At 54.9% G+C, this 12,743-nt stretch overlaps 4 protein-coding genes across 4 annotated transcripts, besides 1 other annotated feature; 1 reads left to right on the forward strand and 3 right to left on the reverse strand.

Moving 5' to 3' along the window:
• Positions 1-1,892: 1,892 nt before the first annotated feature.
• On the reverse strand, positions 1,893-2,627 carry CYME_CMS079C (hypothetical protein; the record flags this gene model as incomplete). The annotated part of the gene is made up of 1 exon (XM_005538699.1): positions 1,893-2,627. One exon carries the CDS (start codon positions 2,625-2,627, stop codon positions 1,893-1,895), a length of 735 nt encoding a protein of 244 aa, XP_005538756.1.
• Positions 2,628-3,125: 498 nt separating this feature from the next.
• CYME_CMS080C (60S ribosomal protein L22) lies at positions 3,126-3,521 on the forward strand (the record flags this gene model as incomplete). The annotated part of the gene is made up of 1 exon (XM_005538700.1): positions 3,126-3,521. The coding sequence occupies one exon, from the start codon at positions 3,126-3,128 to the stop codon at positions 3,519-3,521; it is 396 nt and encodes a 131-aa protein (XP_005538757.1).
• Positions 3,522-5,050: 1,529 nt separating this feature from the next.
• Positions 5,051-5,499: a sequence feature (possible transcribed region).
• A 1,938-nt stretch (positions 5,500-7,437) lies between these two features.
• CYME_CMS081C (hypothetical protein) lies at positions 7,438-7,809 on the reverse strand (the record flags this gene model as incomplete). The annotated part of the gene is made up of 1 exon (XM_005538701.1): positions 7,438-7,809. One exon carries the CDS (start codon positions 7,807-7,809, stop codon positions 7,438-7,440), a length of 372 nt encoding a protein of 123 aa, XP_005538758.1.
• A 912-nt stretch (positions 7,810-8,721) lies between these two features.
• Positions 8,722-10,506, reverse strand: CYME_CMS082C (hypothetical protein, conserved; the record flags this gene model as incomplete). Its single annotated transcript, XM_005538702.1, has 1 exon — positions 8,722-10,506. One exon carries the CDS (start codon positions 10,504-10,506, stop codon positions 8,722-8,724), a length of 1,785 nt encoding a protein of 594 aa, XP_005538759.1.
• Between the last annotated feature and the right edge of the window lie 2,237 nt (positions 10,507-12,743).

Consider the following 12,743-nt stretch of genomic DNA (forward strand, 5'->3'; position numbering starts at 1 on the left):
CGGAGGCTCCCTTCGATGTCTGTCCCAGGTTCTGCACCCGGCGCCATAACCCAGGATCACGGGCTTTTTCCGGTCGATTCCCTCGTCGAGTACTTTACCTGCCGCACACGCCAGCGTACGCTGTCCCGTTCGACAGAGGAATTGTCGAACGCGATGCTTTCAATGAAGATGCACATGAAGAAGGAGTCCGGGGACGATATCGGGTTTCCCTCGTCGTTAATCAAGTGGCGCGAATGGCTACGCCCATGAGTTGCACAGGAACAGCATGATTGAAAACATGAAAAATGCAAGATTTGAGCATGCCACCCGTAAGGAACGAGGAAGGGCGGAGGCAAGCACGTATGAACTGGAAAATACGAATATCGCTCATCTTACGAATCCCTGGGTGCGGACGTCGCGGGTTGTTTCGATCCTAGTGACGTGACGAATTCCAGCGGCAGTTAGTCATAGAAGCCACACCGAAAAGATGACCGAAAATCCTAAAACTACATGTGAACCCGTAGGACCTACTTGCTGCACCTTGAATGTCGGAGATGAATATCTAAACAAGTTCAGAAAAAATCGCAATCCAGGAATAAAGCGAGCAGGTCAGTGTTCCATTTTAATATGACACTGCGAAAACGATCGCCGTCGCTAGCATTGATCCAGCGGTTCCACCGAACGACGCCATTGGTCGTCCACAGAAACCAGCGCCGCTTCCGGAGGCGGCCCCGGGAACCTATCCAGTGTGCTAATTACCACCAAGACGCGTCCATTTCCTACGGACAGGGCGCTCTGACCCCTGTACACGGAGTCTAGACTCTCGACGCTCTATTCGCGTCGCCAACACCGTCATGAACGTCGGACTACACCATGCAGCACGCACACGACACCATGGATCCGCCATGGGGGAGAACCTCGAGCGGCAGCTTCGACGAACGCTGCACAGCAATTATTTTCAGACGCACGCCCTCGTTGGCAGCGGGAAACGCATGCGTCCGACGTTTGCGTAAAGATCCCGGACACACTTCGAGCGCTTTCTCGTATGACAGGTCACTCAGTTAAACAAGTGATGGGCCCAAACGATTTTTGTGCGAAACAGTCACCTGAGCATTCAGTGCGTCTGTTCGCTCTGCTGCGTACATGTGTAAATCTCCTGTTCAGTACGGCGAGCGGGAGCGCAACGGCTTTGTTTCGTACGCACAGCTCCGGAGACGCATGGGAACCTGCGATAGGTTTTGAATGTGCTTGCATTATCCAGCGATGAATAAACGCGGCCCTGGAATCCGTGTCCAGGCACACCAGTCGGTATTGCGGATCGCGGCGCGCTTGTGGGATTCGCTTTTTAAGAACAGGTCAGATGTAGAACCACATCACATTATCGCGTTATAACAAATCACAACTGGGCTTGAATACCGACGTTGAATGCAATCATGGTGATTAATCGACAGCGTGCACCATGCATAGCATCACCGTCGACGTCGCAGCGGAGACCCGCGCTGTATGCAGCCTGTGTTTGGCCTCGGTGCTGCTCATTGGTCAACACAGCTTCTCGACCGGTGCACAGCTTGGATGTCGGGTCACACTGCGCCAGCTGGTGCCAGTCCTCGAAGTTTCCTCAGTTCGTAAGAATCCGAGGGCAGCTCGCATTTGCGCACACGCACCGGCTCATAACTGCGAAGCTTGAGGGCAGTGACAAGGTCTCGCGGGTTCCCCTCGGTTCGCGAGCGTCTGATGACAGTTCGCATTAGCGTACAAGCATCGACTCACAACCGCGAAGCCAGCAGGCGGTACCACCGCTGTCTCGAGACAACTATGTCGTCTCAGCTGGTCCGTCGCTGTCTTTCGATGCGACGCTCTACAGCGTGGTCCCTGTGGCAACTCGTCTCGATCCAGGCGAAACGCTACATAGCTCAGATGGCATTTTTGCCGTCGCGTGCACGCTCTGGAGGCTCAGCGCGCCTTTGGGACGCTTTGCTCGCGGAGCTCGCTCCCTCGGTACCGCTCGCGGAGTCGTCTGTGTCAGAATCGAGCGACTGTTGTCGGTAGAGTCGAATCATGCGGTACTCGTTGCTGTACAGACTCCTTCGTTTTTCTTCGAATTCTTCATGCGACAAACGGCGCCCACTCGTATGAGAACTCGAAGAATCTGTCGACGAGCTTCGAGAGAGAAACGTCATGCCAGCACCGTTGATTTGGGGAGCATGACGGCCGTCCGCAGATCCGCATTGGGAAGCATGCGTCTGAATGAAACATCCTCGGCCGATGTACTCGGACTCGGATCCTTCGCTTGCGGAAAGCGAACCCAGCCCTGTATGCGACTCTGCAAACGGTTCGTGATACGGTGTTTTCGGCTCGTCGATGAGCATTCGCTCCACACGCAACCGCTCCGCCTCGTTTTCCTGCAAGTTGCCCTCGTCGAAGTGGATGTGCTTCCGGTTTCGCGGTTCCCTGTGAGCCTCAGGGTCAGCGTCCGCCTCCACTGGTAAAGGCGCAGTAGCTAACTCTACCCTGCCACCGATGACGTTATCAACTTCAGCGTCATTCTCATGGTCTGTACTGCACGACACGCAGCTCTTGGAGTCTTTCAGGATCGGTCTCAGGGACTGCTCACGTTTCACTCCACCGTGCGACTGTACTGCAGGCATCAGCACAGGAGAGCCCCTTGCTACTATTCGAACACTTGACGACCAACTCGATCAAGCAGGAGATTCCCTGCCACCAGATGCCGTAGACGGCCCGTTCAGTACCCAGTAAATACCTGACTGAAGCTGCCTTGCGTCGTAAACGGATTTCACTGAACCAGCGGCAGTTCGGTGCACGAGTTCCGGACGAGATCGCCCGCAGGGCACGGCAGCGGTGACGTTGCCCTGAAAGGATAATCTGGATACATGAGGATATAAATGGACATGTCTGTACGCAATTGTAGCGCTTCGCCGCGCCGACGGCGCACCAGCGCACATCATCGGATGCGCGGCAGTAGCCGCGACGCTTATACGTCTGAACACCGCGCTCATACTGGCCCGTACTCAGTAACCTAGCCGCTTGGCGGAACCTGCACGCATTAGCAGGAAGACCTGTAGCAGCTTTGTAGGGTGATCCGTAGCTATTCTCGCGATACGATTCCGAGGCGAAAGCTGGTAAGAATGCCAACGAAGGTCAAGAAAAACGTGTCTGCGAAGAAAGCAACAACCCGCCGGTTTGTACTCGACTGCAGTGCACCAGTTGGAGACGCTATCCTTGACACGGCGTCCTTAGAAAAGTTTCTACAGGATCGCATCAAAGTCAATGGAAAGACCGGCCAGCTGGGTGATTTTGTTGCTGTGTCCCGCGACGGACGAACGCGAATCGCGGTGGTTACACGAGTGCCGTTCTCGAAGCGATACCTCAAGTACCTCGCGAAAAAGTACCTGAAAAAGCAGCAGCTCAGAGACTTTCTTCGTGTCGTCGCAACTGGACCTGACACATACGAGTTGAGGTACTTTAGTATTCATGATGAGGACGTCGAGAAAGATGAGGAGGATATGGAGGAAGATGAGTAAGTCATAACTCGCATCATCTGACGCACACGGTAGGTTTGCGAGATGGACCCGTCATCTGCACCGCATCAGCATTGAGTTTCGCGATCTCTTGAGTGATTGGGGCTTGGCGCGAACCGGGCGAAGCCCCGTTGGCAGCGCCCTGCGGACAGATAACGAGAAACGTTCGACTGCGGCCGCAAGACCCAGAATAGCTGCGTGTTTTCTGCCTAACGCTCGTGGTGCAGTGCGCTCAGAGCGCACTGGACGTGCGCATCGTGGGAGATGTGTGGTGTGCATTTGGCACCTGGGACGATGTGCCAGAGCCAGGTCGGTTCGCGACGAGAGGATTTGAGGCATTTGCAACGGTTGCGCGATTCCAAGCAGAAGACAAGTGTGACGGGGTTCAAGTCGTGGCCGCCTGGGAAACTCTTTCTCCATGTGCATCATTTTCAGTATCGATCACATAAGCCGATCATACTTGCAAGTTGAGCAGTCCAGTGCGGACCGTCCTCAGGCAACAAATCGGCGCCACAGCTGTCTGCCCGCGAGCCACGCTACCCAGTTCTTGTGGCGCCAGGCGCTATGCACTCGGCAAGCCTGGGGCCCTCTCTGGCATACCTGAGCGTAGTGGACGTTTTGCGCCCCGAACGAATCGACCCAGAGAGCGAGCGAACGATTTACACTTCGCTGGTCATTGTGCAACAGACCGCCGATCGAAAGTGCATGGCAGCAGAGGCGGCAAATGAGTACCCGACGCAAGCGAATCGCCCGTCCAGAGGATGTAGCGCTGGATGTTGTCGTTTCAGCTGGTCGGGCACGCGCTGGGCAGTCGAGTCCCGAAGCGCTTGGAAACGGTGCTTGGTGCTCGCGAGCGGCACGGCGAAAGGGTGCGTTGCTCGGAACCGGTGCGTTCTGGTACCCAACGAATACATCAAGCCTTGGCGGATTGCAGGACACTGACCGATGCCATGCGGATAAAATCATGCCAGATATCCGAGCCGGCTGCCGATGGCACCCAATTCACTATCCCTGCGCGTCCCGAACTAGTGCACATGCAGTGCGCGCATTCTCCCTGAGTTGACGAAGAATCACCAAGTGACTTACACCAAATCTACCACGCCTTGCGTTTCTCAAAGACTCCTCCGCTCAAAAAGAACCGCTACCAGAAGAAGTAGTCTCGGTTGAGTTCACGAACACCAGCAGCGCATGCGCGCTGACGTTCGCTCTGCGCATTACACTGACACGCGTCGATAGCGCACAGCGCCTAACCCGACAAGCGTGCCCTGCCCGATCCCAGGGGATGCGGCGGCATCTCGGCGAGCGCGCGCGCTTCCACGCACGCACCCATCGACGCGATCTACGACGCGCAGCTGGGGGCGCGTACGCATCCTCTCGCGGGGCGCTGATGGTAGATGGTACCGCGGAGCGCGCAGGCTATACGCCGCAAACGCTGCCGCGAGCGCCGAACAACCAGGCCCGATGCCGGACGATACAGGGAACACACACCCGCAGGGGTGCGCTGTTCCACTGTGTCCGTATCCGCCTCCCGATTTTCTCGTGAGCAGGCCGCGACGCTTCGTGTGTGCATCGCAGGTGCATTCGCACTCGCGCCCCGGGCGGCGAGCATTGATGAATGCAAGCCGCCCGGCGCCGCTCGTTGACACTGCCGAGAGCTTCCCCGCGCCCACGCAAAGGACCGACAGGCATGCCGAAGCCGCCCGTTGGCCCGAAAGTACTGGCGCGATACGCGCAGCTTTCCGGTAGCGATTCCGCGATTCAGGAACTGAGTGGCGAATTCGGGGCCGCGTACGCGCCTGTGGTCGTGACGCATGCGTCGATCTGTGACAAGCGATACCTATACGGGCTATATGAAGAACATATGCCGCCGGCCTTGATGCCCGTGTGGGTACTTTGCCGCGGAACCGGCGACACGCATCCATCGGCATATGTGCGCGTACGGAGAGGCTTCGAAACCTGAACCCGCTCAGCAGCCTTCGCTAATGTATCGCCGGTATGCGTACAGTATATAAAGTCCAGCTTTGCAGATCAGACGATGTCCACAATATACATTTATAGACAGTATTGGACAGAGAAGATGTATGCTTTTGCGCAGCGCACTACGCGCCAACAACAATTGCAGCGCTTCCATCCGTGCGAAATGAACTCAGAACAATGAACTGCTCACGCAGTTCCTGCTGTTCGACTATGTTCAAAAGTATTTAAAGATATACAGCCTCGACTCGCGATGTTCAGGAATACGGGCATACGGATCGGTACCGGTTTAAGGATTCTCGGTCATCTATACGAGGTGGCTCCTCCGACGAGTTGCTGCCGAAATTCGTTACGTCACCAGGATTAAGGTGATTGGTGGCGTCTCCGAAATAGCGTCCATAGAAAAACGGGTATCGTCATCAGGTTCGTATGTACAAGCATCGATTCTACTCCGTGCCTTGCAGATGGAATGCTCAAATCACAGGTACTTAGTGTGGTCGATCTGTTTCGTGCAAGGCACATCATCGGCGTCCTTTGGAGACTTGCTACCAGTCTCATTCAAAAAAATTAACTTCACTGGACTCGTCACGTCAAATACTCTTATCCAGTTTAAAGATAAATCCAGATCTCTTTGTGTTCATCCACGAAACGGCACTCGACCACAGCGTGATGCTGCTTCCGGGACACACTCCTAGAGGCCCTGGTCTCTTCTGCCTGCACCTCAACGGTCCCAGACTCGGATTCAAATCATCATGTGAGTCATCATTTTTAGCAGAGTGACACTCGTCGCTCTGCGCGAGCCGAGCGTAGATGGATGGATACGGCACCGGGCGCGTAAACGCATGGCATCGAGGTCAGACACGCTCGCCTATGTAGACGTCTTGTCGATTAAAAAAATCGAGCTCAGACCACTGCACCCGTCCAGAGCATGTTTCGAGCGATGAAGCGAGTGTTTACGGGCCGATGGGCGAAACTCGGTGGAGTTTTTTCGGATATATCCGAACAACCAGCCGAATCCAAATTTCAGAGCTGCAGAGCGCCCAGCGATGCTGTGTACAAAGAAAATGAAAACGGCGAGCGAAGCGCAGATCGCAACTTCCGCCTCTTCATGAAAAGCATCGATAGGAGCCGGACGCTGCGAAATCGGCATTTTAACGCGACCACAGACGTCGTTTGCCAGTTGGCAACGAAGCTAGAAGAACACGAGAGACCGGCGTATTGAAAGCCGTAAATTAGAGAGATGAAAAAAACAAGTCGAAGAAACACCCGCATGGGCTCGAAGCGAGTACAATGGGTGCAGCAACGAACCAAGCCTCATCCCTTGAAACTTACCAGAAATTCATTAACGAGCCTAGCAGCCTGTTTTCAGTCTGCCTATAACAACGCAAGAAACAAAATGATCTCCGCTTGCCGTGGCTTTCCTTCCCGCCAAGTCGTTGGGCTCGTTAGTATTCACTTTCCAAGCCAGATATACCTGCATCTATCTATCGATCTATCTATCATGAGTTTTGAACCGATTCCTGGTTACCAACAAGCCCAAAAGCCCCGACGCTCCATTGCGAGCTATGCCGGTTGACTCGAATGAGGTCCCGAAACGCTCTGTCGGGTAGCGCAAGCAGGCCCCGTGGATGCATCGCATCTATGGACCAGCCAGCGATCACGGAAACTATCACTGTCGCTGCGATGTATAGAGCACGAACTGTGCAGCAACGAAGCAGCAACTTTTCTTGCTCAAGCGAAGATTCTATCCTGTTTCTCATTTTTCCTCGGATCGAACAGAACAGGTCTGCAGGAAAGCGAGTCATCCCGAATGAGCGCGAATCGAGGATCGTCCCCACAATACCGCCTCAGACTCGCGTGCTGGCCGGTTTGGAACGCGCAAGCCGGCTGGCGCTCGAATACCGTCGCTCTTGGCTGGGTCTCGCGTGACCTAGAGACATAGCGATCACCTCGATGAGCCAGGAGTCTCTGTTCTATTGTGTCGTGTTCGGTCATTGGGTCCTTCAAGACCCGTTGGAGGTGACGAGGCGGCGTTTGGAGCGAAGAGCTTCCACTCACGTTTGTGGGCACCACGAATTTCCCGCTCCTTCTCTTCGGTCACACCTCGCCAGGTGAACCGCCCGTAAGCCTTGAGGCGTGTACCCTCCTTGCGCGCAATAATTCGTGTCAACATCCAGAACGAGTCGTCACCGTGTCCGTTACGAATCCAGGTCTTTCGTGTAAAACGCTGACCGTAACCATAGTTCGGTAACTTTCGAGCAACTTCAAAGAGTTTCAGACCACGCGCGGCGAGCAGCACCGAGGTGCTGTGCAGCATGGTGCACGAACAGTGCCCAAACGCCACCGCCCGGTCGAGTCCTAAAGTTTGTTTCACTGGCCGAGGCTTGCCTTTTGCACTAGCGGAGGCGTATAGAACCAGTTCAGGTACAATGTACAGCGCGGAGTCGTTTGTAACGAGTTTGGTGGCAGTCTCGTGGTGCTCACAAGCGCCACTTCGTACTCAGAGGCGAACGCAACGCGCAATTCTGCGCACAGCGCACGAGAGGCCGCGGACAGCAGTTCTGCTGCATAGACGCTTTGCTCGACGCTATCCGCGTGCTGGAGCTGGAATCGCGGTCTCTCAGATGGCAAGATACTGCAGAGGATCTCCAAATCGACTGCTAGCATGCGATATGGGGCGCAGCGCATCCTCACAGAAGCTAGGATACGGGCCTGGAGCTCTGCATCGGCAACAAGAGTGCGATGCGGGGTCCAGTGCGTCTTCGCAGATGGCGAGATACCGCAGAGGATGTCCATCTCAGGTGCTAGGATACGATGCAGAAAGCAATGCATCGTCATCGACTATAGGAAAGCGGTGAGGATCTCTGTATCAGTCGCTAGAGAATGATGCAAAACGAAATTTATCCAGGGCCTCTGGTGCACCGCCGCTTGGCCCGCTGAAGCGCTTCACCTCAGCGTTCTCGGCGCTTGCTTCGGTGGGCGTTTATGGTGCAGCAATCATCAACGCTTGCTTCTTGAATGACGAAATCGTTTCCGAAGAACTTGCTGAAGGAAAACGAAATCGTCGCTCAGTATCGATGGGTACCAAACGCCGCTGCACAGCTTGACATAACCGTTTCATAGGGCTTTTCTTTGCCGCAACTGGGCACCGTTGCCGTGTATTGAACAGGGAGCATCCAATGCCGGCTTGCATTGTGGACAAGAATATCCAGGGACATCAGGCTCTGAATCAGCTGGCCCGACGTGACCGATCAGTGTCAGTAAGTTTCCCTGGCAGAACCTGAATCACACCGCAGCGTAGTACATGCCGCATTCCTTTGAAAGCCGGCTGGTGCTCGTTTGCAATGATCAGACGTTCGATGCGAAGACCGCTTAGACTATACGCGAAGGGTGCAAAAATCAGATCCGCATGGGTCACGGATATAGATTCCCCGAAAGGCACACCATCAGCATGCAGGACGCTTTCCATGTGAGCTACTCGAACGGTATCCAGCTTCGCAATGCTCCAGCTCAGGCACAAAGATGACACATCCCACGATACCGAACCGATATTACTGTACAATTGATGTGATGCCGGTGCTCTGAATGATGAACCGCGCCTTGCGCTCGCAGTGGGCGTCAGCATTCGCAGGTAGACGCGCAACTGCAGATGCTCCAGCGTGACCGAACCCAACATGTGCAGCTTTATAGAGGCCACGACCCGAATAAAACATCCCTGTTCGGATGTCTGGGTGCCGCCTCGGAGGATCACCTCCAGCGGAAACACACTGCTTGAATCGTTCACCGCCACATGTGTACCTGAATGCGGGATCAAGCGCCAGAGCCAGTATGACGCTAGCCGAAAGGATCCATCCGGCGGGATGAACGACATGGTCAGCGCAGACCCCGAGGTGTTTCGCTCCGACCGAAGGGCGCACTCGTGAAACGCCATTTCACGCTCGCCAACCTGGTGGCACTGTAGTTGCATCTCAAGCTGCGGACAACCCGACAACCGGGACTGGCACTCGAGGGCACCGCGCACCGCCCATTCTACAGGAGTCCCCTGCTCGCCAGACACAGTTGCGGACAGGGTCTCGACAATATCCACAAGAAACTCTTCGGTTGCGTGCTGAACTCGAGTAGGTCGCCAGGGAGCCCGCGGTTCGCACTGAGGTGCAATGCCTCGGCGAGTATCCAGCACCGAAGCATGACCTGCAACGGTATTGGCGCTTTGGCGTTGCGCAGCGGAAGCGCTGCTCTGGATAGCGACAGCATCCGAATGCGTCCCGGAAACTCGCTCGAAGGGCCTTGGTAGGGAGCGTCTCGCAGAGCTGGTTGTTCGGTATAGATTTTGCCATAGCGTTGACGCTGCCGATGCCATGATCCCAGTCGGACCGGGGCGCTCCGTTGGCACTGATCGAACCTGCGAAGCGACTGCGCCTCGTAGCGATATAGAATGGTTCATGGACGTCCAGCGATCCAGACCAAGGCGAGTATCCAGGGCGCCAGCAACGTTCACCATGATCTGTTCGAGGGAACTGGGAAAAGTCACCAGCTGGAGCAATACACTGGGTTCCGTGACTAGCGGCAGACCTCGTGGATGCATCTCCTCCAGCAGTTCGTATACTGCGACAAAGTGTTCGCGAAGCCACTGCGCACTCAGATGACCCCTGCTGCACTCCTTGAGGAGCGGAAGGAGGTGGCGATCGAGCGAATCCAGAACAAGCGCAGCAGAGAGCCACTCTCGCGCTGAGACCGGAGGGTACTCATCGACACCTGCGAGAAACCACAGGCCGTTGACCTCTCGGTAGCAGAAGAAACCGCTCGCCCTGCTGCCTGCTTCTCTGAAACCTTTTCGCTCTGACCACGGGAGAGTGCCGGCGGCATCAGAACGCCGCTGGGGTTGCTCTTGGATGAGCTCCCAGAACTCCTGGATCACGTCGCGAGAGGAACCATTCCACTCGTAAAGAGCACTCCAGCGCTTCTCTACTAACGGAGCTCCCAGCTCGTTCAAGATGCATAGGTAGCGGAGCATGTAACTGAGCAAACAGAGAAACGTGCTTTCGCTGCTGGACGCTATCCCGCACGCCAGCGGATAAAGGCTCCAGCACCACCGAAAGTCCACTCTGCGACGAACTTTTAGCCCCCAGGCGCGTTATCGAAAAGGCTACAACAAGCCTGACGCTCCCCCAGTTCGCTCCAACTACCCGCCGGTGTCCACGAGGCCCTGCAGTAAAGCCCTTGAAAGCATAATCCATGGAATTGGCGACCTCGATGGTGCAGCAATTTTGGACACACCCTGATCGGCAACGAAAGCTTCTCTCATCAGCCGGTGCATCGTTGATGCTCAATGAGTGTCAGTAGACGCTCCGAGATACAAAGTTCGGACACGTTCTATCCAGCACTAACAGCCTCTGTCATCAGCCGGTACATCCTTGATGCTCCATGAGTCTCAATAGACACTCCGAGATACAAAGTTCGGATACGTTCTATCCAGCTATACCAGCTTCTTTCACCAGCCGGTGCATCCTTGATGCTCCATGAGTCTCAGCAGACGGTCCGAGATACAAGGGCGCCTGCGAATATCCAGCCAATTTTCCTTTGTCTCCTGCGGACGACTCCCTATGAAAATGTCTGCAGTACGGAATTCCCTATTGGAATCGATGTTTCATGGATCTGGTACTCCACAAGGCAGCCGAGCTAGCCGCGCCCAGTTGCCTCGGGTCTCGGCGCGTTTCCGCCAACTATCTGTTGAACGGTCGCTTAGACCCTGTCCAGGGTAGCTGGATAGCGGACAAGAGACGCTGGCGCTCGCTTTGAATCCCTCTCCGGCGTGCGGACGTTCGGCAGGTGCGGAACATCCGTCTCTACGTTGTAGTCAACAGGCGTACGACAGCGTAGCGGTTCAGAAGAAGTCGAGTCGCATCCGGTATGTTTGGCTCATGCTCGTGCAGGCCCGAAACCTGCTTCGTGCCTCTTGGCCGTTGGACAGGATCTCTCGGGGCAATTAATGTCTAGAGGATGCATTCGTGATTTAGGATTCTCGATCGTCTTTCCGGAACGGCTTCTATGACGCTCTGCCGCTTGAATTCGTAACGTCACCGGAATCAAGACGACTCGAGACGCTCCGGAAAAAAAGGTTGCGTACAAGAACGGATATTATTAGTCTTCAATCCATGAATGCAACCCGTCGCTCTTTTTCCCTTACGGGTTCCAAGCTGAAATCGTGTATTCTTCAAGTATCTGCTTTTTCTGCTCCGTGACAACTCGTGGGCGGAGCAATTCTTGCCGTTAGACTAACGAGGAAAAATAGCAAGGCCGTCCCTTGATGACTTGCTGACGACCACATTCCGAAAGTTCACAGAGCTTGTCACGTCAAAACCTCGATTCCGATCAAATGAAAAATCTTGATCTCTTCCTGGCCATCGAAGAAACAGTGTGCCACAGCAGTATGACATTTCTCAGGGCATACGCTCCCGGAGGCTCCCGTCTCTTCTGCTTACATGAAAAGGAGGCTTGGATGCGGATTCGAGTCATCGCAGCGATCACGTCCAGTGGAGATAGTGTCGATCTTTTGCACGAAGGGAGCGAAGGCGCATCGAACTTTTTTGTTTTCTTCTCCAGCCCGAATTCTCGTTCCGGCACTGGATTTACCATGGATAAGTTCGCGTTTCACAAATCCCGTGTCAAATGGGACAGCTTGCGCTCGCAAGAGAAGCGGACAGGGTACTCGTGGATGGTGTCGCTTAGATGAAGCCCGTCATCCTTCGGTATAGCAGGGGGCGCGGACGCGGAGGGAGGCATCTAAGAGAGCCTCCTGTACCCCTCAAGGGTATCCACCGAGCGCTGAAGCCAGCGTTCATGTGCCACAGGGCACCAACCAGACGACATGTGGTGGATCGATGCGAACGCCTGACTCTACTACATTGTCACTGCTTCAAACGGTACACCCAGGCTATTTACAGAAAAGATGCAACAGGCAAGCGAAGCAAACACCGCAACGACGGTCTATGCATGAAATTCGTCACGAACAATCGGAAGCAACGAAATCCCGACCTCAACGCCGGAAGCGACATCGTTCGAACGCTGCCTCCGGGGCTAGAGGGACATGAGCAATCAGCCTACAGAATACCGGAGATACGACAGAGTGAAAGAAAGCTGTCACAGAAAAGCCCGCAAAAGCTAGTATTCATGATAACTGCAAGAGACTCGGGCTTTAGTTTGTGCAACAGCGTTGATTCGGTGGAAACCGTTCCTTTTCATTCTCGTGCG

Source organism: Cyanidioschyzon merolae, chromosome 19 (assembly GCF_000091205.1).
Source record: "Cyanidioschyzon merolae strain 10D DNA, chromosome 19, complete genome".
In the NCBI taxonomy this organism is placed as follows: Eukaryota; Rhodophyta; class Bangiophyceae; order Cyanidiales; family Cyanidiaceae; genus Cyanidioschyzon; species Cyanidioschyzon merolae.